Source organism: Armigeres subalbatus, chromosome 3 (assembly GCF_024139115.2).
Source record: "Armigeres subalbatus isolate Guangzhou_Male chromosome 3, GZ_Asu_2, whole genome shotgun sequence".
NCBI classification, from domain to species: Eukaryota; Metazoa; Arthropoda; class Insecta; order Diptera; family Culicidae; genus Armigeres; species Armigeres subalbatus.
In genome coordinates this window covers 366,118,622-366,146,008 of record NC_085141.1, presented here as the reverse complement: position 1 = coordinate 366,146,008, position 27,387 = coordinate 366,118,622, and the positions used below count along the sequence as shown (strand labels likewise).

Genomic DNA, 27,387 nt, shown 5'->3' with positions numbered 1-27,387 from the left:
CCTATTTCGAAAGAAAATCAGTTATTTCCTTTTAAAGCTGTAAGCTTGTTAAATTATTTTTTCTTCCAATTTGCTCTTTAGAATTTCTAGACCGCCCATTTCCTTGAAATTTGAGCATCACCAACGCGCGTTGCTGATGCCATCAGCTATGGCTCTTCAATTAGGACGAACACAAACCCAACATAAGGTACGGAAACACAGAGTACGCCGCTTCACCGCTGACTGAAGTGAGGGTAAATGAAATGAAAATTGAAATAAGAGTAGGAAAATTTGGTACTTTGCCGGTTGGTGTTTGCTATTACTGTTACTTCTTGCACAATTGGATTCGAGTTCGTATTTTACGTTCGAAATCAAAATAAACATTCCCGAACCCATACCGCAAAGATATGGCGCTTGGGGAAGGAAGACAAGCCGTAGCGGAGTCTCAGCTGCTGTCATTTTCAGCAGCCAACTGGAAACTTTCCCTGTGTTATCTTTGGCGGAGCTTCGGGTAGCGAAGAAAGATGAACTGTGAAAAGCATACGAGTACGATTTCCGAGAGAAACAGTTTAATTGAATGAATGGATGGGACTGTTGCGGGATGCCGGCGTGGAAATGTGGGATGGTGCTGGAGGGTAGAAAGAAGCATCCACCGAACAAACGGTTGTTATTGCTAGCCGTGTTGAAAATGCAGCGAATTTATTCGAGGTACGGGAGTAATGGAGATTGGAATTGGAAACTTTTTGAGTCTGCACATTTTCAGCAATTTAACTCCGAACACGAGAACATGTTTATTTGCTATCGTTCGAGCACAAGACGAAACTCTATCAACAAAGTTCGGTGACTCTGCGGGGGCGATTAAAATCTCAACATAATTCGTCTTTTATTGGATAGCGAGCAGAAGCATCGCATCTGACGTCTATAGAGACAAGCGAAAGAAACACAGACTCACCTGATGCCGCCTCTCAGGACGTCGTGGTTCAGGATGTTCTCGTTGTGGATCCAGTAGACGGCGGATCGCAGCATCGACATGTGCCGTATTCGGCACATCAGCTTTATCGTCGAACCGACCTCGTAGTACTTGTCGTAGAGCGGTTCGCCCTCCTCGTCTACGATCAGGACCTCGGGCGCTGCAAATAAAGCCAAACAAAATCGTACTCACTATAGAATATGATGCGAATAATGGAGAGATATGATATACATCAGTGCGTTTGTGGAATGCACGAGATTGCGGACTTGGGGGATGTGTTGATTGTGTGGAATGACTTCTTCCCCGCAACGAGATTGTCTGAATTGTGGATTTATTTGTGAGCTGTGGGGAGTTTTCTTTGCGTTGATTTCGTTTAGAGGTGGAATCTGCGGCTGGGTGAGTGACGAAGGAGACGGAAAAGCAGCAAGACCGAGGAAATAGATATATGGAAATGATGCCGTAAATATGCTTCCTTCTGTGAGCCGGATCTTCTCTTTCCGGACGAGATTTCCTTCCTGTCGCTTGGAGCCGCTGGCGGTTGGTATTCTTGATTTGTTTCTTCTATGGAGTGTTTGAGGGGAGCATCATAGCTGGATTGTCACACGGTACATTGCAACATGTCTCGGGTACTTATTCAAAAGGACGTATGTGATTTTGTAAACAAAGATTCAAACGTCGATTTGTCCGATCTGATAGCCCTCCCACGCAAACCATCGCCACAGACAGGTAGGGGAAGCCTTCGGCTACCCGTTGGTGGTGTTGGTTTGCGTGGGAGTGCCATCAGATTGGATAAATCGACGTTTCAATCTTTGTTTACAAAATCACATACGTCCTTTTGAATAAGTACCCGAGATGTTGCTTTAGAAAGCATCTTAACAGGCGAGGAAGATAGCGCTGTCGAAGCCGCATAATCTTCAGCAAATTTCATTTCTCCCAGCATGAAATATTGGATAAGAAGAATACTGATTTCTTGCTGTGAGATTTTGATTGAGGAAGCTAATGGTATCCATGTATTGCGAATGATTTTATTTCTGGCAGCTAGAAATGGAAATTTGTGATGACGAAATATAAGGAAAATGGCCAGTTGTCGACACCCTTTTGCGTATGGTTCAATCAATTTCTAATTGTACGGAAAGAGGATATTTCGTTACTTAAAACGGGATAACATTCGAAGTTTTTTTAATATCCTCGTCTTTAGAATCATGTATACGTTTCTCGAACACCAAGCTGTAACGAAAAGGCTATATGTTAACTCCATAAACGAAGTCTTCATAATAGGCCCGGAGGGCCGAATTTCATATACCGATCAACTCAGCTCGACGAATTGAGGTGATGTCTGTCAATAAAGTCTTAAAATCTAAATCATTGGATGGCGATCTACTCACAACTGCAGTTAGCGTGGAGCTGATCTGTGACCAAAAAGTGCGACGTGGGAAAATATCATGGCCACTAGATCCATTTTTATTCCACACTAGCAGACCTGACGAACTTCGTTTCACCGAAAATTGATTTACATATTCTCTGCGTAGTTTTCGAGTTTTGCAGAAACTTCTGTTTCATTTGTATGGGAGCCAACTTTTCCAAAGGAGGGAGGGGTCTCGAACCATCTTAAGAACCTTCCCTGGTCCCAAAAACCTCTATATACAAATTTTCACACCGATCGGTTCAGTAGTTTCGCAGTCTATAAGGTTCAGATAGACAGAAATTCATTTTTATGTATATAGAAGAAGATATTCTCGGCCAAACCTAAAGAAACTTTTTCTAAAAATGTGGGAATTGTTCTTCAGGAAACTAAAAAATTGCTCCTAAAACGTCCCCTGAAACTCCTATTTCTTTCGTATGTCAGTCTGAAAACATTTCATAATCTTATTTGCAATTTGCTTGGAAATTTAAAAATATTTTCCTCTCAAAATCCGTTATGAACTTCGTTTGAATGAAACTTCTTATTTTGGAATTCTTCCTAAATTTGTTTCCGATACTCTTCGTACACATATTACTTAAGCATTTTTTCTGGGCTTTTCGACTCCCCCCATGTAAGATTTTTTTCATACAAATGATATTTAATTTTTATGGTACGTAAGGAAACGACAGACCCTCCCTCCCCCAAAAGTGCTTACGTAATATGTATACGGCACCTAAGACGTCTTAGAGGAATCTTAGATGGAACTCCTGATTGAATCCCTAATGGAATTCAGGGATGATTTTTTAAGGAAGTCATGGGAATAGACCATAATTATTATATCAAATAAATAGAAACTGAAAAGCATATCAAAATAAATAAAATGAAATAACTATTCAACAAAAAAAATATCCTCATTTTAGAAAAATTTTGTCACCTACAAGTGGATAGATTGGAACTTAACTTACTGTAAACTGAATTAATCAAATAAACATCTTGAAGCAAATTAATTTTTAAGAAACACTGTTCCCATGATTACTCTTCGGAGAAATATTCTCTGGTCTATTAGGTGTATATGGGGACGGGTTCTAGAACTGGAACTAACTTTCCTAATAAATAAAATAATTCATAAACATAATAATTGTTTAATTAAGTGGATAGCTATTCTGCTTTCTAAGAAAATCATCTATACATCCATACCCATACAAGTTCAATCATTGCTGATGATATTTTTAGAGAATATAATCAGCTATTGTGTACTACGTAAGACTGTCAAATATTGATGACACCCTGCTTTTTAAAGTTCTGCAACTAGATTCGTTATAATCTCACGATTATGTTGAAATCAGGTGTAAAATTATTACATCGCATATGAAGGACCATGTGATTTGATCAAAACATATTAAAATTTTAACTAAAATCTTACATAAAATCAAACGATTTTTTTGTGTACGTACTATCGAGGTAAATTGTACGTACAATCGAGGGTACGTACTATCGAGGTATGCCTGTATAACAACACTTAAAGTTCCTCGGATAAATCTTCCAGCTTATCTGGAAATACTAGACCAAATTGTTATTCGCTGTTACTTTGTGATTTCAATTAAAAATTTTTCTTAATATTTCTCTGAGAATATCTTTGGGAGCTGCTCTGAATATTGCACCTGGATTTTCTTCGCAAACTGTTCAGAAAGCTCATTCGAGAGTTTTTCCAGGAGTACCATTTTGTAATTTTAGTTTCCATCGTATTTTTTTCAATGGACATTACTGCATACGAACCTTCTGTTGTTAGAAAACATATTCACGACTATACCTTCTGGTATACTTCTGGTATACGCATAACTGTCCCATGTATATAGGAAATCTAAGCAAACATGGGACAAATATGCTTATGATGGCAGTATACTTCTCAAAATTTCTTGATAACTTCCTCTGGACTTTACCGGTTGCTTCAAAAAGCATTTCAATTATGCCTCAATTTACTACCGTAGGCGTAGCTTGATTCCCGGTCTAGAAAGGAGGAATAAGGGGAGGGGTGTACATGGCTCAGGCTGGTAAGTTACACGTTTCTTAGTCGATACTTCGCATGTATATCGTGTGTTGCACAGGAAATTGTTTTTCTAGGTCTTTGTCATGCATTAGTCTAGCAATTTAAATAATTTGTAAAATTAGCGAAAAACTAAAAAAATAAACAGTTTTCCAATAATACATTGCTCCACATATAAGACCCGTAATGCTGGGTAGACACCTTTGCGTGGTGTGTTACGGGGTAAGATCTACCATGGTTACATTGCCAGCTACAGGCAAATCCTGACCCAACGATTACCTTCCTCATTATCCAACTCCGTGGTACTTATGAGGGTGTCGCAAAGTCGGTGGCCTCGCGTTAAGTAAGTACCACATCAACGCTTCCTTCCCCTTCCAAGTTACGGTGAGGATGGGCGTGGCGCCAAGAGTAGTAATCCTCATGCTTTTGTTATTTTTGTTTAAGACTGGAATCAAGGACCACTCCCCTTCTTGATTTCTGATAGCATTCTAGATAAGGATCTCAAAAGTAAAACATGAGTATCACTAGTGTCCAATCTACGAATTACACCGTAACAATGCTAATGCTAATGCTAATGCTAAATACATTGCTCCACATATAAAAAAATTTGCTATGTTTAGCGATACCAAGTACACTCAAAATCACCTGTTTTCCAAAGAATATATTATTCTAAATGTCTACCATTTGAGGATTAGGAACTTTTTATTCATCTCCGTGTATGCCATTTGATTTGAATACAGTCATGTCAATAAATCCAATATTGTGAGGACCAGGGACCGTAGTTCTTACTCATTCTCGCGTGCAAAGAATGTACCCTTGTCATATAGCAGTCACTGTGACTTATATCCAACTAAATCCAGTCACATTGGAGTTGCTGCAACAAAATCGATCGGAAATGTGCTACTAGGGTATACACGCTTGAAATTAATAACACAGAGATGTGTTTGCTTCACACAAAACGGACCTAATGCAGAACATCACCTAGATGAGCAACACTTACACAGGCACAAATATTCCTCGTACGGTCGTGATAACGGTCCTTTTCAACATGTAAACGTTTGTACAGATTCCTTGTTTCATAAGGAACCAAATACTATTGAAAATATTGGAATCCAAGCTTCAATAAAACCACACAAGCTATTTTTGTGGCTGTGTAACTGTCGCTCATCTAGGTGATGTTCTGCATTAGGTCCGTTTTGTGTGAAGCAAACATATCTCTGTGTTATTGATTTTAAGCGTGTACTCACGCAGATTTCCGCAGGGAAATGTTGCGGGAAAAAAGAAAGGTCTGATGAGAGGTACCTAACCATTTTTCCTTCACTTCCAACGCCACAAAAATTTGATTAATAATTTTTTCACTACCATCATATAAAAATTATAAAATTTATTTCCTAAAATTCTCGCAGAAAGTGAGTGAGACTTTTTCTTCTTCACCAATGGCTTTACATACCAACTGGAACATGGCCTACTTTTCAGCTTATTCCTATTCTATTATTCTATTAGTATTTCTTAACCAACATTTGAAAAGGGCGTAACAGCCCTTATTCCTTTTGATTTTTCGTCTACATATATAGTTTTATATGGAGACAAAGAATCAGAAGGAATAAATTTTGGCTATTACGCCCTTTTCAAATGTTGTTCTAGATTTCTTCAGTTATTAATTGAAAACTTTTTTATGCCCGCCAATGCTTGAGTATATGTATCTTGTGTGGCAAGTACAATGGATCGGATACACTATGCCCAGGATGTCCAGAAAGTTTATAACCCGAAAACATCATAGACTGAGAATAGAACTCGCCATCTTCGCCTTTGCTCGCAAGGCTACTGAGTGAGTAAGACATAAAAATAATGGATCAAAAAATATCATCAAGTAGGTCGATTTCCGTGTACTCGTTCGTTCTAGAGACCAGAGTTATGAGTGAAAGATGTGCAAATAGTAGTTTGTGCAACTAGTTGCAAAAAGATGATTTTTTCAGCACGAGTTGTACGTTTATCCAACGAGGCTTGCCGAGTTGGATAAATACTACGAGTGCTGAAAAAATCGAGTTTTGCAACGAGTTGCACACGCAATTTTTTGCAATGACGAAAAATAGGCTTTAATATGATAAATCTATACCAAAATTGTACAATCCAATTTACTCCACATGATCATTCATGCCAATAAATTATGTTGCGGCAGAGAACAATAAGATTCCATCTTATCGTGCCAAATTGCATAGCTTGAAAAGCTATGAAGCAAAGGATGCAATTGCCTTTGGAAAATTGTGATGTTATGTCCAACAAACCATTTCATTTATCACAAGACGCTTAGAGTACACTATTTAAACACTCACCCAAACTAATTTAGCTAAATGTAGTCATGTAACTACTGTCCCAATGTAGGTTTTTCATTATAGCACCCAAATGAGTGCTATAATGAATATTATGCAACCCATTTGAGTTGCATAATGGTCATTAAAGCACCCATTCTGTTGGTATGGAAAAGTAGGCCGTTTTATCACTCAAATGACAACTGTAAACCAGGTATTATGATCAGGAATTGCAAAAAAAAGTTTGTGCAACTAGTTGCAAAAAGATGATTTTTTCAGCACGAGTTGTACGTTGTACTACGATTGGTAAAAATCGAGTTTTGCAACGAGTTCCACACGCTATTTTTTGCAATGACGAAAAATGGGCTTAAATATGATAAGTCTATACCAAAATGGTGCGATTTTATTTACTTCACATGATCAATCTTGCCAAAAATCATGTTCCTGCAGAAAATGAACAAATTACATGTTATCGTGCCCCATTGTGTGCTCGACAGACCATATAGCGATAAATAATCCTGCCTTTGGAGAATTTGATGTCATGCCCATCAAATTATTTCATTTACTACGTGACACAGAGAATACACTATATGAACACTCACCCAAGCCAATTGAGCTAAATGTTGTCATATATCTAATGTTCTAATGCTGGTTTTCCATTATAGCACCCAAATCAGTGCTATAATGGATTTTATTACGTTTTATCACTCAAACGCCAATTGTAAAGCAGCATTATGATCAGGAATTGCAAAAATTAAATTTTAAATGCAGTCTCCGTTGTAAGTAAGAGTATTTTCTAGGTTTTTATTATACCTTTTTATTATGCCTTCAGCATCAATGAAACAATGAGTTAAACCCACGAAAAAATCACAAAAAATCAAAGAAAATTCAGGGGGTATTTAAAAAGCTGTGAAAGTTCAGGTTAATCGAGAAAATAATGAATTCCAACCGCGTAAAAAACCTGGGTGTATATAAATATAAGTTTGCATTCCATTTAAGGCAATGTAACACACAAATGGGTCTGGGTCATTCGGCATAAAGTCATTTAGCATAACGCCATTTGGCATAAAGGCTATTAGGCAGTATTTTGAACTGCAAGAAAAAAGTGGGTCATTTGGCATAACGGACATTTGTCATAGTTTGGAACTATGTAAGGAAAGGGTAATTTGATGTATTTTTCACATAGGTAGAGTAGATCGATGAGATGTTCTGATAGAGTTAGACTGATAGTCGACATTTTTGGAAGAACGATGAAACGAAACGGCAGAATTACTTCTGAGAAAGGGATCACATCCATCATTTACTCATTCCAGTGAAACGCCTACACCCGAAAAAAGAATCTTAACCCTTAAATGCGCAATGTTGTTTTAAAACAACAAACCGAAAATACGTTTATTGTTCATGATTTCCATGGTTATTTTTCCATGGTTATTTAACCCTTTAAGGGTTAATTCCCCTTGCTTGATGCCCGACAAACACCTACTTTTCAAGAATGGATCAAATTCAAGATTGTCTCAATCTGGGCAGACGCCTACATCTAAAGGACGAATCACATCCAACATTGCCTTTTTCTGGCAAACATCCATTTCCATAAAAATTTTAAATAACATTTACTTTTAAAGAAGGGATCACATCTATCATTGCCTTAATCCAGGCAAGCACAAAGTTTTGAAGAAGGGATCACACCCACCATTGCCTTATGCCTTCATTTATAGAAGGCATCACATCCTCGATTGCCTTAATCCGAGCAAGCGCCTATTTTTAAAGAAGGGATCACATCCTCGATTGCCTTAATCCGAGCAAGCGCCTACTTCTAAAAAAGGGATCACGTCCACTATTACCTTATGCTGGACAAGCGCCTATTTTTAAAGAAGGGATCACATCCACCATACTTTTATAGAAAGGATCACATCCACCATTACCTTAATACGGGCAAGCGCCCACTTTCAGAGAAGGGATCATATCCACCATCGCCTTATGCCGGGCAAACGCCTTTTTTGAAGCAAAGATCACATCCTCGAATGCCTTAATCCAAGCAAGCGCATACTTTTAAAGAATGGGTTGCATCTACCATTGTTTTGATCCGGGCAAGCGCCTACTTCTAAAAAAGGGATCACATCCGCTATTACCTCATGTCGGGCAAGCGCCTATTTTTAAAGAAGAGATTACTTACACCATACTTTTGAAAAAAGAATTTTATCCACTATTACCTTAAAACGGGCAAGCGCCCACTTTTAAAGAAGGGATCACACCCAATCAACACAAAATCGTATACAATACAACATAAGATGCTTAAGTGGAGGCGATATACGTACAAGTTGTGGTTGCTTCATTTCGAAGGAGAAAACACAATAATCTTAGCATTCTCTGGATAAACCATGAATCCAATGGAGAGATAACAATTATCATTGCTTCATACTTGGCTAATGCATGCATACTAGGAAAGGATTATGTCTTTTTAATAATATTCACCATCCCGGTTTTTTTTCAGCACCACTTAGTCTGTAACTAATTTAATGATCACAAATAAATTATGCCATATGTCCGTTATAACGTTATAACGTTGGCATATATGCCAAATGACCCTCACTTTTATCACTGTTCACAATTATGCCAAATGTCGCTTATGCCAAATGACCTTGTGCCCAATGTCCGTTATGCCAAATGACTGTTATGCCAAATGGCCCGCTCTTCTCACGAATGGATGGGCCGATTTGCAATATTTTCTCACTAATCGATTCGTCTTGGGATAAGCTATGTTTGTACATACTAAGAGTTGATCAATTCGACGGGCATGTTAGAAAATTGCCAAAATGCAACGGTTTCATGTTAAATATCTGTTTTTTTTTAAAATTCTGGAAAGGTTTTACAGATTCTTGAGAAAATATAAAGATCTAGAAAAAGTACCCTGAGATTTTGCTAGATTTTCTTCGAAGTTCTTGTCAGAGTTTGAAATTTTTGTGGTTACGCATAATGAGGATTCTGGAATTAACAAATCTTGAACTTATTCAATTTCATCATCTTTTATACGCCACACCTAAAAATAAAACAAATGAAGCAATGAAAATCTGAAAAATCCATTACTTTCTCTGCTCTCTGCACTAACCTCAGTGAAATAGTTCATAAGGGCTCGGTTTTGAGCTCCCGGTGGATAAATATCAATTATTTCTGTACTTAGAACGTTAGGACCCTATTGGAACCTACCCTCCTTGCCCTCCTTGCCGGGGAGCTGCTAAAGGTGGAGGTGGATTGGATTGGACTTAATTCCAGTATCACGTCTACTATAGTGGCAACGAGAAGGCGGACCATGGAGTTGGTTTCGTAGTGCTTGGTAAACAACAGCGTCGAATAATTAGATGGAGGCCGGTAAGTGATTGCATCTGCGTGTTGAGCATTATGTGAAGGACGAGTTGTATGAGCGTCGAGTCAAGATCTACGGAGAATGCCCAAAACACGACGTGAAATTTATCGTCGGTGACGCAAACGCAAAGGTCGGAGTTCTTTCGCCCAGTCATAAGAAAGGAGAGCCTCCACACAACTACCAATGACATCGACCTGAGGCTAGTCAATTTAGCCAGAGCCAGAGGATGGCTATCAGTAGCACCTATTTTGCGCGCAAGAATATCCTGATTGATCATGTTTTGGTGGACGCTCAGCATTCCTCAGATGTCATAGATGTGAGGTCCATCCGAGACCCAAATGTCAACTCTGACCACAATCTGGTGGTATGTAAGATTCGTACAAGGTTATCCAGCATCACCAGTTCTATGTGTGAGAGAACCATGCGGCTGAACATACAACGACTGTCGGGTGAGGGCGTTGCGGACCAATCCGCTCATAAGCTCGACGAAAAAATCGAATGACACCCAACTGGAGAAAATTTGAACGCATTATGTGTGGTAACAAGTCTACGAGGCGGTAAATTTGACAGCCATATTGGTATTTGGTACCACACAAGGAAGCCAACCGAAAGGCTGGTTTGATGTGGAGTGCTTAAAAGCGACAGATGAGAAAAACTAGGACAAGAGCCGCATGCTAGTGGCGACTACATGCTAAAATTGAGAACGATATAAAGAACTAAGGGCAGCTGAGAAAAAACTCGGTGTAAAAACCGGGGGTGCTCTCGGAGGCAGAGGGAAGCTTTGCCAGAAACGACACACGGAAGTTCTACAAAACGATCAACAACATGCGCAAGAAAAGTACACCGTTCACCAGTCATGATCAATGACAGCTCCGGAAATTTGTTGACCGACTGAGCAACTGGTGGATGGTAGATGGAAGGAGCACTTTGAGTTATTGTTGAATGGATAATCAGACGGAGAGGGCACAAACAGAATCAGGATTCAGGATGATGGACAAACAGTGGATCCACCAACGTTAGACGATGTGATAAAACCTGTTCGAGAGCTGAAGGCAAGGTCGCTGAGAAGGACGGAATCCTGGTCATGCAGCTAAAAGTTTGGGAGGGAGAAGAAATGCTTTCGACCTTGCTTCTACAAGAGAGAGGACAGACTAGATTGTACTAATTATCGAGGTATAACACTCCGCAAAACCGCCTACAAGGTAATATCCCGATTTCTGTTTACCAGAATGCGTCCGTTTGCGAAGACCTTTGTCGGCGAATATCAAAGCGGTTTTCGAAAAGGACTATCAACAACGGACCAGATGTTTACTCTGCGACAAATCCTTGATAAATTCCGGGAATACAACTTGCGGACTCATCATCTGTTTGTAGATTTCAAGGCAGCGTACGACTCAGTGAAACGGAATGAACTGTTGCATAAAATGATTTTCGGGCAAAGCTTGTTAGGCTGATTCGTGTGATGAATCCAAATCAAGGGTCAGAATATCTGATGAGACGTTAGACGTGACGTTAGATGGACTTAAGTAGGACAATGCGCTATCTAATCTGCTACTCAACATAGCTCTGGAAGGTGCAATTCGAAGTTCTGGTGTGCAAAGAAACGGAACCATCATCAACAAGTGTTACATGCTTCTTGGTTCTGCGGATGACTGCTTCCACCTTGCGATTGCTACACGCTTGCCGATTAAGATCCTCCCATCATCAACTCTTCACATCTCGGCTCGCGGCACGAAACCTTTGCGAGATGCGTTGAGCTTCTGATAGAACTTGTGTGTTTCTTCAGAACGGCACAGCTGCTCCGTCTCTTAACAATCCACTACAGGCGGCGTTTCCTCTCCTGAAAAAGTCTTCTGTCTTCGCTTTCGTCTGTTTAGGTGTTTTAGGTTCTATCCTTTGTTGCAGCGTGACCGCCTGTGCAGCGTCCTTCTCCTCCAGAATCTGTCGGCACTATTCGTAGAACCAATTGTTATGTCCAGTTTATCACACTCCGACGTTGCTCTCTATTAATTTGGTTTGAAGCATTTGCCGTTACTTAATTAACTCATTTTGAACTAGTCTAGTCTACATATTTTGAACTCATGATCCCACCACGAATAACGCCAAAACAGAAGATTCAACGGGATTTTTGACGTTTAGCTGGTATTATAGTAAGGTTTATATTTAAATAATAATTCTGTGTTAATTATCGTTTGATTTTAAAATTTGAGAAGTTATCTGAGAATGATTCATCACATCACTGTCATCACCATACACGGGCACGATGACATTATCGGATGCATAGTCGCAAAGCTCAGGATAGGTATGAGTTGCGCTCATTTAATAAGACAACATTTCGACTTTCGTCTGAGGGAATGTAGATTGCGCTTGAAACAAATACCTTCAATATTGGCAGCAACACACAACTGCTCCAGAATAACTCCCGTGACGCGCAGCAATACGGACCTGCAATGCTGTTCTGCTATAGATATCAGTACATCACCAAAATAACAGAATTTTCGTAAATGCCTATTGTAGCCCTGACAGAGAACAGCATCAATGTCAATTACTTTCCAGCATAAATCAAATCAAACTTTCCGTTCCAATCGCATTGAATTTCTCGCGGAATTTCCTTTTGCCTTTCTCGTATTTTTCATACGGATTCCCGAAAAAAATTCCAACAAAATACTGCAAACAAAAAAATCCAGCTAACAGACTTTGTACATTCTCCTACGGACGGGCCCGTACCGAAAAATAGAGGAGGCGATTATACATAAAGTTGTGACAAAACGTTCTAAAGACGATGAAACAATACAACGCGACTTGGTTAACTCTTTGATAAAGGTACAATATATGTAACCAAAACGTCGGATAAAAACCCAGATTAATCCACCTACATTGATGGTGCCTTTCTCGCATTTAGCTAAGACACCAACCTTATATGGGGTTTATATAATCCGATGTACCATTTTCTTCATAACTTTTAAACGCAATGACCGATGGTTATCAAATTCAATAGTGATCAACAAGACTTTGTCCCCTGTCGGATAAATCTTGTTGCGAGAAAATCGGTTAAGGATTACTATACGAAAATTGTCTAATGTTTTTTATAGCTTTTGTGCACACACATACACACACATACATACATACATACACACGGACAGGCAGACATGTGCTCAGTTTGTCGAGCTGATTCGATTTGTATATAACACTATGGGTCTCAGAGGCTTCTATAAAAAGTTTGTTTCCGGAGTGAAATGATAGCATTTTCCGTACAACTTCGTTGTACGAGAAAGGCAAAACGTAAAACCCGTTTTTGATCATAAGAAGACTGAAAGCCATAACCTCCAATATCACCATCATAGTCGATCTCTCTTAGAAAGTTCAGCATATGAAAAAGTACAAGCTTTTGTGTGGAGCAAATCTACAAAATATTTCAAATTACTGGTTCACACAACATATCCATTCTGGACTGTGTAAACAAGCTCCCTTCATTGATTACTCTGCAGCGTTTCACTGGTCCACGCCGCAACAGAAACAAGCATGTAATTTATGTTCTATTATGCTCGCCCAGAAACAACTTTGCTTGTAAATTCTGTACACGTTTCATTTCTATAAAATACACTACCAATAGAGGGGCGGTTCAGTTGCAAAACTTTCAAGACTACACCGCGCAGCGTACCCCGCTTCGTAAAAAGCGGACTTCCGACTGCTTCACTCACTGCCACGACGAACCGCAACCGTCAGGCCCAACCCCGATGCTCTCCGAACCCGGAAACAGCATTTTAACATGTCCAACCAACCAACCACTCCACTTGTGGGTTCGTCCGCAGTGCTACCAGCTTCAAAAACCGTCGACCAGTGCACACGAGCGACGTCCATACAATGGTCTACTTTAAGTGCTGCATTTATGTCGGAAGTGGTTTGCAACAATTTATTTTACCCCCAAAAACCGTTGCGAAGCAAACCTCATCGACCGTCGGCGGCGCCCACTGCACCGAGGGAGCGTCCGCAAAGTTCATTTTCTCCACCATTCGAGTGACCATCAGAAACCATCCCCCAGCATGGAGTGGCGGATGGAACTTCCTCAGCATCCAGAAACGGTCTTGTTACGTTGCTAATTAGGGTAACCCGAACATTTCAAGTTTTGAATTGCCGATAAAAATCAAAATTGTTCAATCTCTTATACCACTTAACCCAACTGTGGTGTTTGCCATATCTGACGATGTGCCACAATGAGTCCCGCCTAAACTGAAACCGAATTTAACCCTTGAAATACATATTTTTAGGGATCTTTGCCAATCGATTTGTTGGAACACCCTACTTCATATGTAGAGATATCCAAGGCAAACACAATGTGTGACAAGGACGACCCGGGAAGATGGAACTTTCCAACTTTTCCTTGTAGCCGATGTGTTTCTACACGTGTTCCCCGGAAAAAGCGGATGGACTTCGAATACAAACACTCGCACACATATCTATATATTTAAACACATTTTCAGGGATCGATTTTCCACCCTATGACTTCCGGTTAACGATCCGATACATTTGACCGATGATGGTACATCGCTGTGGCAGGAGAAACGTAAACATTAATTTTGCCGTTGGTCGGATCGGAAATTGGCAACCGGCTCGCAATAAATGAAGTGGCGCCCGGGACGGGTAGGATAAATTTTTTGAACCACACCAATTTCACAGTTGACAAAATTGACGTGACGCATGGCGGCCACAGGGAAGGGATAATTTTGTCTCTTTAATTTATAGCACAGCTTTCCGCTTCACTGCTTCACTGATACGATTATGTCACTTGCCCCTAATGGAAGTTATTATTTGGAATGTCTCCTTTGATTCTTCTTTAGTCAGGCAGCTCAAAAAGCAATCAGCCGGCCGACCGTGTAGAATGGGACAGGGTAATGTGAGGTTATTGCGGCATCCGAGATGAAATGGATCAAGAGCTCTATCGCGGACAACAACTTATAGCATCAGCAAATCAAGGTTACCAGTGACAGAGGAAGAAAATCATGTAGGGGAAATGACGGCTTTGGCAGGTTTCGTTCTATTATTGTCAGGGGGGTTTTTGTTGACCAAAATTTTATGAAATTTGGCCACAATATTCTTTGATATGCAAAGAATATTTAGGCCAAATTTGAGCATACTTTGTTATATTCATCATGGAATATTGCATTGGCTGCGCCTCCAATATTTTAGTTTGGGCTTGTGAAATATTCTACGACAGTGTGTAGGTGGAGAAAAGCCATTTTGTGTTGGTCTAACGGTCACCGGAGATGTATTGGTTTTTCCAAGGGTATGTTGAGAATGCACTTTATCCTTTGATTGTCATTGTTTTTGTTGTAAATTTTTATCATTTATCAATCTTTCTCCAAAAAATAAAACTAATTTGTCAATCAATGCTGGCTACAGAACCGGAGGTCAATAGGCCGAAAGTTGTTTGGCCGAACTTTCCATTTGACCGAACAAAACATTAGGCCGCAACCCAATATGACGAAAACATTCGGCCAAAAATGTCATTTGACCGACAGGGACATACGGCCGAAAAAGTCGTTCAGCCAAACTGGTCAGTTGGCCGTAAAAGCCGTATGGCCAAAATAGTCGTTTAACAAAACTCGCCAAAATAGTCGAAAAACTCATTTGGCTCTTTCAGTCTAATGATGATGATGATGATACTACCATCTATTGTAGCACCTGCCGATAGCACTGGCCATATCTGACAAACGATTTGATCATGATTATACTATTGTTTGTATTTCATCAAACTCCTGTATGAAGGGCCAAAAATGGGTGGTTCTATAAGCAGATACACTTATGCGAATCCACGGGATGAATAGAGAATCTCCTTCCAGAAGAAAGTTCGTACATACAATAATATAATCTAGCCCTCGTTTCCCAGATTGACCCAATAGATGGGGAGAAGAGCCCGCCCATTTATCAACGAGATGTTAACAATAGGAAGTTGGCGATTCCACTCTTCCTATACAAATCGCTTCAATCGGGTGCCCTGATGGCTTTTTTTTAAGTTTATAATCATATAGTTGCAATATAATTTGGTAAAAATGTATAATGGAATTCTCTCACCAAGTTTCAATTCGTTTGTCCTGGATGACCTTTCTTCAACAACAGCTAGTTTTAGATTTATGCTGTCGTCAGAGATGGAAAACCAATAGTTCCTGGTTTTATTCGGGGAATATGCTTCGTTCTGGCTCAAGGATCAAAAAATAGTCTTCTTGATTTCTGAAAAAATGAAATAAAAAGACGGAGAGCAGTATCGCACATAATAACATGAGCACATGTATAAAAAAAATAGATTATCATAAAAAAATTTCAAATGAACAAACATACTTTTTATACTTTTAAAAGAGACAAATGAAATATAGCTATATGGACAAATAACATAACGATGAAAATAAACATAGGAATATATGAATTCTCGTAGTATCAAAAATTCACTCTACATAGTTAACTAATCAATCGAATGCTGGTATCAGATCATAATCCTAATATGTAATTGTGTTTTCATTATTATTATTTATTCAGACTAAGGCCGAAGTGGCCTGTGCGGTATATAAGAGTCTTCTCCATTCGGCTCGGTCCATGGCTACACGTCGCCAACCACGCAGTCTACGGAGGGTTCGCAAGTCATCTTCCACCTGATCGATCCACCTTGCCCGCTGCGCACCTCGCCTTCTTGTGCCCGTCGGATCGTTGTCGAGAACCATTTTCACCGGGTTACTGTCCGACATTCTGGCTACGTGCCCGGCCCATCGCAGTCGTCCGATTTTCGCGGTGTGATGGTTCTCCCAACAGCTGATGCAATTCGTGGTTCATTCGCCTCCTCCACGTACCGTCCGCCATCTGCACCCCACCATAGATGGTACGCAGCACTTTCCTTTCGAAAACTCCAAGTGCGCGTTGGTCCTCCACGAGCATCGTCCAGGTCTCGTGTCCGTAGAGGACTACCGGTCTAATTAGCGTTTTGTAGATTGTCAGTTTGGTACGGCGGCGAACTCTATTCGATCGGAGCGTCTTGCGGAGTCCAAAGTACGTACGATTTCCAGCCACTATGCGTCTCCGAATTTCTCTGCTGGTGTCATTTTCGGCAGTCACCAGTGAGCCCAAGTACACAAATTCTTCTACCACCTCGATTTCGTCACCACCAATGCAAACTCGCGGTGGGTGGCTCACATTGTCTTCTCTTGAACCTCTGCCTATCATGTACTTCGTCTTCGACGTGTTGATGACAAGTCCGATCCGCTTAGCTTCCCTCTTCAGTCTGATGTAGGCTTCCTCCATCTTCTCAAAGTTACGTGCCATAATATCTATGTCGTCGGCGAAACCAAATAGCTGGACGGACTTATTGAAAATTGTACCACTCGTGTTAATCCCTGCTCTTCGTATTACCCCTTCCAAAGCGATGTTGAATAGCAAACACGAAAGACCATCACCTTGCCGTAACCCTCTGCGGGTTTCGAAGGGACTCGAGAATGCCCCTGAAACTCGAACTACGCACATCACCCGATCCATCGTCGCCTTGATCAACCGTGTCAGTTTATCCGGAAAACCGTGTTCGTGCATTAGCTGCCATAGCTGATCCCGATCGATTGTATCATATGCGGCTTTGAAGTCGATGAATAGATGATGTGTGGGCACGTTGTATTCGCGGCATTTCTGCAGTACTTGGCGAATGGCGAACACCTGGTCCGTGGTGGAGCGTTCGCCCATAAAACCCGCCTGGTACTGCCCCACGAACTCCCTTGCAGTTGGTGCTAGTCGACGGCATAAAATTTGGGAGAGTACCTTGTAGGCGGCGTTCAGCAATGTGATTGCACGGTAGTTGCTACAATCCAGCTTATCGCCCTTTTTGTAGATGGGACACACGACACCTTCCATCCACTCCTGCGGCAAAACTTCCTCCTCCCAAATCTTGGTAATGACCCAGTGCAGCGCTCTAGCCAGTGCCTCACCACCGTGTTTAAATAACTCTCCTGGTAGTTGGTCAACCCCAGGGGCTTTGTTGTTCTTCAGCCGGCCAATCTCCTCCTGGATTTCCTGGAGATCCGGAGCCGGTAGAATTATGTCCTGCGCGCGTTCTCCCAGGTCTATCACCATACCGCCATCTTCGTCTGCCACATCGCCATTCAGGTGCTCTTCGTAGTGCTGCCGCCACCTTTGGATCACCTCACGCTCGTTCGTAAGAAGGTTCCCGTTTATGTCCTTACACATATCAGGCTGTGGCACGTGGCCCGTACGTGAACGGTTTAACTTCTCATAGAACTTTCGTGTGTTATTAGCGCGGTACAGTTGCTCCGTTTCTTCACGGTCTCGATCTTCCTGCTGGCGCTTTTTCCTCCGGAAAGTCGAGTTTTGGCTGTTCCGCGCCTGTTTATATCGTGCCTCGTTCGCCCTCGTGCGGTGTTGCAGCAATCTCGCCCATGCTGCATTCTTCTCTTCCACTAACTGCTCACATTCGCCGTCATACCAGTCGTTTCTCTGATCCGGGGCACCGTCCCTAGTGCAGCGGTTGCGGTGCTTCCAATGGCGGATCGAATATCTCTCCAGCCATCTTCAAGAGACGCTGCGCCTAGCTGCTCTTCCGTTGGAAGTGCCACTTCCAGCTGCTGCGCGTATTCTTGGGCTAGTCTACCGTCTTGTAGTCGCCCAATGTTAAGCCGCGGCGTCCGACTTCGACGCGTGTTGTACACCGTCGAGAGTTTTGAGCGCAGGCATACTGCAACGAGGTAGTGGTCGGATTCAATATTCGCACTGCGGTAAGTGCGGACATTCGTGATGTCGGAGAAGAATTTACCGTCGATTAGAACGTGATCGATTTGGTTTTCCGTTTCTTGGTTAGGTGATCTCCATGTGGCCTTGTGGATATTTTTGCGGGGAAAGAAGGTGCTTCGGACTACCATTCCGCGGGAGGCTGCGAAGTTTATGCATCGCTGGCCGTTGTCATTCGATACGGTGTGCAGACTATCCGGTTCGATGACCGGTCTATACATTTCCTCCCTTCCTACCTGTGCGGTCATGTCACCGATGACGATTTTAACGTCCCGCAGTGGGCATCCATCGTATGTCTGCTCCAGCTGTGCGTAGAACGCTTCTTTCTCGTCGTCGGGTCTCCCTTCGTGTGGGCAGTGCACGTTGATGATGCTATAGTTGAAGAAACGGCCTTTAATCCTCAGCTTGCACATCCTTGCGTCGATTGGCTGCCACCCAATCACGCGTTGGCGCATCTTACCCAGCACTATGAAGCCGGTTCCCAGCTCGTTGGTAGTGCCACAGCTTTGGTAGAAGGTAGCCGCTCGATGCCCGCTTTTCCACACTTTCTGTCCTGTCCAGCAAATCTCCTGCAGCGCCACTATTGTGTTTTCATAGCTAAACAAAAAAAAATTCAAACGTATGAAAGTTCTTAAAGAACCAGGAAAAATATAGTAGTAATGGGTGTATAGAAAAAGAACCGGTGAACCACAATTTAAGCACTTTGTATTCACAAAGACGTCAAATACATATAACATTTGTTTAAAAAAGGTCTCAAAAATTCAATTAATATGATTCGCATCTAATGGATTTTTACATAGAAAACGAATTGACGGAAACATCATTTTCCGATACAGATTCCCCACTTTAGATAAAAGTAAAGATAATTTAGAAAATACCTGAAAATTATGAAAGAAATAGAATATACCATTTGGTCAAAAAATCATACAGCTGAATAGGTCATTTGGCCGAACAAGCTATTTGGCCGAATAGGTCATTTGGCTGAACAGGTTATTTGCTCGAATAGGTCATTTGCCCGAACAGGTAATTTGGCTGGACAGATCATTTGGCAAAATAGGTCATTTGGCTGAATATGTCATTTGGCCGAACAGGTCATTTGGCCGGACAGATCATTTGGCCGAATAGGTCATTTGGCCGAACAGGTTATTCGGCCGAGCATGTTATTTGGCCGAATAGGTAATTTGGCCGAACAGGTTTTTGGCCGAACAGGTCATTTGACCGAAGAGGTCATTTGGCAGAACAGGTGATTTGCCCGAACAGGTTATTTGACCGAACAGGTAATTTGGCCGAACAGGTCATTTGGTCGAACAGACTATTTGGCCGAACAGGTCATTTGGCTGAATAGGTCAATTGACCAATGACCCCAAGAAATATGATGCAAATATTTGAATGACCAGGTCCACTATGCAGACTTGAGAATGGGAGATGAATAACATGATCAACAAAGAGCTTTGAATTCACGAAAGGAAGAAACGGGAACAGCCGTACAAACCGTTCCACATTTAGGGGAAATATGGCAAAGTGACGTTAAGAGGGACATTGCCACTTCAAATATCTGATTTCAAATAATTATCTGCCAGAATGTTGACGCACTTTGAATAAACTTTCGATTTCTTGTGTTTCTAGCCATTTTGAAGAAACTAAAGAAAATATTATACGATGGTTCTATATATATACATTTTTGTTCCACCATCGTTTATAAATGGCCCCTAAACATGAATTTCAAGCATGATTATCTAAAAGAATGTTTTTAAACATTTTCAATTATGTTCAAACTTCATTTGAATTTTTTTTTTTTTTTTTTATGAGAGGTGAGCCATCCTGGGGCTGCAAACCTCTTTAATAAAGAAAAAAAAAAAAAATAAATTTTTTTTGTTGGATTCCATCCCGTTTCGAGTGGTGAACCCCAACCGGTTCGGCTTGAAAATGTTCGCGTTTTCAACAGAAATCTATTTCTATCGAGAAATATTGTCGTGAGACCTCATGGACTGATACATAAAGGGCCAAATTATGCTTGTATGACATTTCAAGACTAGAAAATTACTTCGTAGATTGGGGAGCTGTGACCTTGTTGATCAATTTTAAAGGGATGATGTAGGTATTCAAACCATATGTCCTAGCTCTTGTGCCTCGGCCAAAGCACCTTTACTCTTTCTCTGAAATTAGATAAATTAAAATAAATTCAAATATTATAAAATATGAAGCAAAATTTTCAAACCTTGATCACGATACTAATTGAATCAGCAATCAGTTTCATTTTGACACCATACGACTAGCTAGTCGTGTTAGACTTTATGGTTGCAAAATATGAAAATCTGTGTGAAGTTTCAGACTCAGAAGACACAGTTCGAAAACCGCAATACATAAAAATATGCTCTTTTCAAAACTTCACGATCCTTGAAGAAACTAAACTCTAGGAACTCTACACACGTCCCATGTCGACATTAACCATATTTCATTGTTTGTTATTGGAAATGTGACTAGATTGTAACCAGTGGTGCATTGATCTGTCCAAGACCTTTGAGATTTTCGTGTTTTTGTGTTTCGTAATATAGTGTTGTACAAAAATAACAAGAAACTGTTTAAACATGTATACTGGACACCACCCAACACCCACTGTGCAGAACGCAACCACATCACGATAGTTCCGCTACTCACCACCAAACGCCACAAAAAAGGATATGGATAGTCAGCCAATGTGGGTGGTAAAATCGAGGAAACCATGGGACATTAGCTGGATGGGTGGATGAGTTCCTGGTTATCAAGTTGAGCGACTTAACCGCCATCGCAAGAACCATTAGTTCGCAACTTTTGTATAGAAAGGACGTGAATGCGACTACAAGTTCCGATAAAGGAAACCACTAGCTATTTTGAAGCAATATTAGCGATATAAAAACGGAGTGAGAAAAACGGAAGTGAATATTGGGAATCATCCAGGTAATACCATCACTAATCTGCTCCTCGATCATCCACCGCCATCGTTAACCGCCAAAAACTTACCCCATCATCATCCAGGACCCCGGTGTTTTACCATCGAAATTGGCGTCGGCGTTAACGACGTGGTCGTTCCTGGAACCACCAACCTGGAGACCGCGTGAAAATCCGCAGTTTCGATCCGTTGACGTCCTGTGTCTGGCCAACCAAGAAGCTACTCCCAGTGCCACAAACTAGCCGACAGTGTTCAGCGGCCATTTTGTAGCAGTCTGGACTAACGGCAGGAAGAACGAGAAGTAGGTGGAACGGTGGATTGAGTAACGGGGCCCCGCCGACGTGTGACCGTATCAGAGTGGGAGAGAGTTGAGGTAGGAGATAGGGCGTAAGAAAGTGGGAAGACTGGTACCTGTGTGCGAAGACGTGAATAAAGTGGGAGTATGTTCAGCAAAAGTGTCTAAGTGTTTTAGTTACAAGATACAACATCGAACATATAACATACGATACAGGAACAAGATGAAAGATTGAAGCAACGTCTTTGCGAAAAAGTTGCGTCTACAGTGTTAATATGGATTCATAATGCCAATATTGCTATGTTAGGAGGAATTTATAATGTGTTAATGTAATTACTTCAACTTCCACTAACGAAAAAAGTGCGGAACTCCGCTGACGTCATTCAATTTTAATGGCATGATTGAATCTAGATACTGTTTCCCATCAATTATAGATAGATCAACGTTTGTCAAATGGCAAGAATGAGTATAAAATGCAGAATATACTGACCCCTCAATCATAAGTCACTCACTAATGTAGAATATTTCCAATCGACCAACATGCAAAATGGTTTGACTAGTTATTGTTACAAAGTGAACAAAATATGTGTACCATGCATTCGTTCGTTATAGTCGGAAAGATCTTACCAAAATTCATGAACGGCTCACTCAATCTTTCTCGTTTTCTTACTGATCCGATCAACTAGAGCCAATTGATCGACATTCCAGCATGAGCGTTACAGAGCAGTTTGTAGATCTGTTGAATTGCCGTCAAAATACATCAGCCCACAGAGTTCCTGCGCTGCCAAGGTTTTTGGTTGTAGTTGATATCCTCCGGTTGAAATGTCTTTCAGTCTAATGCCATTGGGCCGAAAATGCCATTGGGCCGAGAATGCCATTGGGCCAAAGTGGTCCTTTGGCACAAAAGGCCATTTGCCGGAAATGAACCTTTGGCAGAATGGGAAATTTGTTCTAAAACTTCGTTTGGCCAAACAAATGTGATTGGAAAAAGTTGAATAATGATAATTATGAAATGGGAAGTAGAAATGAGAAAGGAGAAATAAGAAGTGAGGAACAAGAAGCGAGAAGTTGAGCGTCTCACTTTTTACTCATCATTTCATATTTCTCACTACGTACATCTCAATTTTCACATTATTGAGAAGTTTTTTTTTAGTCTTTATTTACGTGATTTTTAACATTAAAAGATAGTTCATCACGGGTGAGAAGAGAAAATCTGAAACTGAGTTGAAAGAAGTGAGAAATGTGACGACTAATTTCTCACTTCTTATTTATTACTTCTCAATGTGAAGAATCAGAAATGAGAAATAGGAAGCGAGAATTAAGAAGTGAGCAAAGAGGAGTGAATGGTGAAAGGTGTAGGATATCACTTCTAATTTCTCACTTCTTTTTCCTACTGTGAAAAGTGAAAAGCGCGAAGCGATAAATAAGGAAGGATAAGTGAGAAGTAAGACGTCTCGCTTCCCGCTTCTCATTTCTCATTATGGAAAATAAGCGAAAAGTGAGAAATTAGTAGCGAATAATGAGCAGTGAAATGACATCCGTCTTCATTCCTCTTTTGTGACTGACGTACTCCTCAATTATCATTAAACACATCACCATTTCACATTGATTATTGTTCAGCATAAACGACAGTTTTGTCCATATTATTCGTTCAGCAAATTGCATTTGTGGTTGTATGATGTGTTCAACCAAAACATATTTCGGCCATATGACCTGCTTGGTTAAACGACAACCTGTTAGACCAAATTAAATTTTCTGCCAAATGACTCTATCTGCCAAACGACTTTTCCGGAAAAATGACCAGTTCGGCCGTATGTCACTCTCGACTAAATGGAATTTTCCACCAAACCGTTTTCAGCTTAAAACGGGTTTCGGCAAAATAGACTTCGGCTAAATGAGCAAATGAACAGATGACAACGACTCTCCTCCACATATGTACACAAGTAGACACGCGATTTTCAAATTATCCTAAAGCATTTATGTACACTTAGGGTACGGGAAAGCCACAACGTGATTATGTATGCTGGCCACATAACTACTTTGAAACCATTGTTCGTTCCGGTCTGTATTCTATGAGGACACGAAGGGACAAGATTCCTTGTTGCGAGTAATCGGTTAAAGATGAGTAAGTTTTTATGCGCACATACACCCACACACACGCACGTACACATAGACACTGTCTATGGGACAGACATCACTTAAACTCTTTGAGCAGAATTGACGATTAAAGGTTGCATGAAGAAGAAGAAGTCGAAGGATGATATTTGAAAAATATTGCATGGGGAAGCATACGGGAAGTTTTTTAAAACTCTTCTCAAAAATTCTAGGAGCAATTTAATTAAAAACGGATAGCAGTACGGGGTTGGACTATCCTTCTACTGCATAATAAACGCAATTTCTGGATTTCAAATTTTATTTTATGATATCATACTTGATACACAGTATAAGAAAAGTCCAACCCCGTACTGCTTTCCGTTTTTAATTAAATCGCTTCTAGAATTTTTGAGAAGAGTTTTAAAAAAATTTCCGTATGCTTCCCCATGCAATATTTTTCTAATATCATCCTTCGACTTCTTCTTCTTCATGCAACCTTTAATCGCCAATCGCAGATTAGTGTATAACACGTCGGTTTTGTGTCTCCTATATTATAAATAATAAATCGTTTTGGGTTAAATTTAAAGCATTTTCGTTACCCTTTGGTATATACGAGAAAGATAAACTATGACGATGAATGAATCAAACATTTAATTTCACGCATATGGGACTTCTTGATTGGCTCTCATTCTTAATAAAACTTGGCCTATCTTTTCAACTTAGTGTTCTATTTACATTTCCACAGTTATAACACAATTGATTTTCTATGCCCAGCCAGGGAATCAAGAAAGCTTCCAACTCGAAAACAAATTAGACCAGACCTAGAATTAAACGCTTTTGCTCGCACAACGAACTGGATACCCCTACTAACTGAAGATGGGAGTCATATGCAAACGACCGCTGGGACTGATGGGACATGCAGGCATTGATAAAATGGGCCAAATGGCGTGACATTTTTTTCATACTTTCTGATGAAAATTTACTGATGAAATGGCGAACTTTGCCGAATTTCGGCCAAAAATTTTCGAGATTTACACAGCCAAGCGCTCGGTTATTGTCCCAGCAAAAAAAAAAAAGAATTTGCCGAAATGCTCGGCAATCTAAAATTTCACAAATTTCATTTACTGCCGAGATATTCAGCAAATTTTCTGCTGACTCATCGGCAATTTTTCAATGCTAATTTTTGATAAATGTCAGATATTGCTGAACATCTCAGCTATTTAGTTTACTGGGCTTCGTCATTTGATCAGCTAAACCTCATAGTAAAAATAAAAAAACAAATTTTTATGAAAACATATAATTTTTTTATTTAATTCTTCATGGTTGTATTCTAGGTTGTATTCTTATAATGAACGAAACGGTGGTTGGTCCAAATCCCCCTGTTTTAATGCCGCCGAGTTTATCTACGGTGATATTGAAAGAAAGGTTGAATTTGTTGATTAAAAAGTATCGCAAAGGGGCGAAAATTATTTTGAGCTTTTTAGTGGTAAGGGTATGCGATAACACATTTTTTCCTGACGAAACGAAACGAAACGAAATTTGAAATGCTATTGTTGGTTCGGAACGAAACGAAACGAAATTCAGATTTACTTCCGATACTTCGAAACGAAACGAAATTGAGGTCCATTTGATTCGAAATTTTTCGAAACGAAACGAAATTTAAAAAAAATTCCGCGGAATTTTTATTGAATAGTTTTTTTTGCATTATATACATAATGCAAAAAACTAATAAAAAGAATACGAATAAAAGAAAATTAATTTTGTTTAATATTGTTAAAGAAAAATATTGTTACCCAAATTCCATAGGTAGAATCTAGCTTAATTTTACAAAAGGACATAAGTAACAGATCAGTTTTGTACATGTTTACCATTTTCAAAAGTATGCCTCTTTACCATAAACAACGTAAAAATATTCATCGCTTAATATTTCCAACAGGCCTCAGTATTCAGTAAAAATAAATTAAAGCTGATTTTTAACCTGCAATCAACAGATTTCATATTTATTGGATCTTTTCGTCATTTTGAAAAGTATTACAGATTCAAAGTGCCACCCTTCCATTTCAATCAACATCTTGAATAAAGTCTCCAGGCAAATTTCCAACCAAATTCATGAAGATTTATTGAATCTGTGAGACTTTCCAAACAGCTGTTGGTTGCAGTAGTACACACTTAATTTCTTTTACCGGGATGTCAGTAAAATGGTCTACTTTTACCGAGATTCGCACAGCCGTGCCCCAGCAAACATGTTTTTTGCCGAGATTTCTGTCAAAATTGCTAGAAATCAGCAAATAATTTGCCGTAAATCAGCCAACAAACATCATTTTTGCCGGAATATCAGTTATTTATTTTGCTGGCGCACGGCTATGCGGATTTTTACCGAGCTGCAGAAATAAAAACTAAGTGTGTAAACTTGACTTTTTCTAAATTTTTACTGAGGCCTGATGGAAATATTAAGCGAGCATTTTTTTGGTTATGGTGAGGGGCATTTTTCATGCATAATTTTTTCTCGGCCTTTGAAGATAAACGTAAATCATGACTACTAGACGAAAATCTTTTTCGTTTAATCACTTCACCTCTCACTCACTTTTTGTGAGAACGATTAGAAAAATTCTATGATACGCTGATGGGAGTCGGACCTTAACAGATGCTGTGAGATGCTCTTACTCTAGCAACACCATTACGCTATCTGCATGTAGGCATTCGGTTACAAACGTCCCGGATTATGCGGGACAGTTCCGGGTTCAGCCTACTTGCCTCACATTGCCTGGCGCCCCGGAAAACGTTCTCCATTCCATGATGAAACTGTAAAGCCTGGAAATTCAAACCATTGGAAACAGAATGTAAAAAAAAACTATAACAGATCTGAATAATTAAGAGAATATAGGGAACTTGAACCTACTGAAGTTGAGGATCGTGAGGGTCTACTGAAGTTATAGGATGAAGGTAATTTTGAGTATCCAAACAATTTTTGCAATATTAAAACTACACAATCAGTTTTTATTTCTGCAGCTCAGCATAATAAAGAACAGACTTCCGTACAAAATACGGTTATTTGCTGATTTCCAATAAACTATTTGCTGTGTTTTAGCAATAAAAAATAGGCATATGTACGTGTTTGCTGAAAGCTAGGAGATGATGTGATAATTCAATCGTGTCTGCCTTGTTACTATTCAGTCGGTAGCTCTGATGCGGTGGTCGCCAGTTTAACCAAATTAATTTGGTACAGAAC

The 27,387-nt window shown here is 40.2% G+C and overlaps 1 protein-coding gene across 1 annotated transcript in view; it reads right to left on the bottom strand.

Annotated features, from left to right (window-relative positions):
* The window catches only part of LOC134226335 (uncharacterized), a 619,477-nt gene that overhangs the window by 40,016 nt on the left and 552,074 nt on the right, over window positions 1-27,387 (bottom strand). The window contains exon 6 of the mRNA XM_062707054.1: window positions 932-1,109. Within this exon, the coding sequence (XP_062563038.1) occupies window positions 932-1,109 (178 nt within the window). The remainder of the gene's footprint in view (window positions 1-931; window positions 1,110-27,387) is intronic.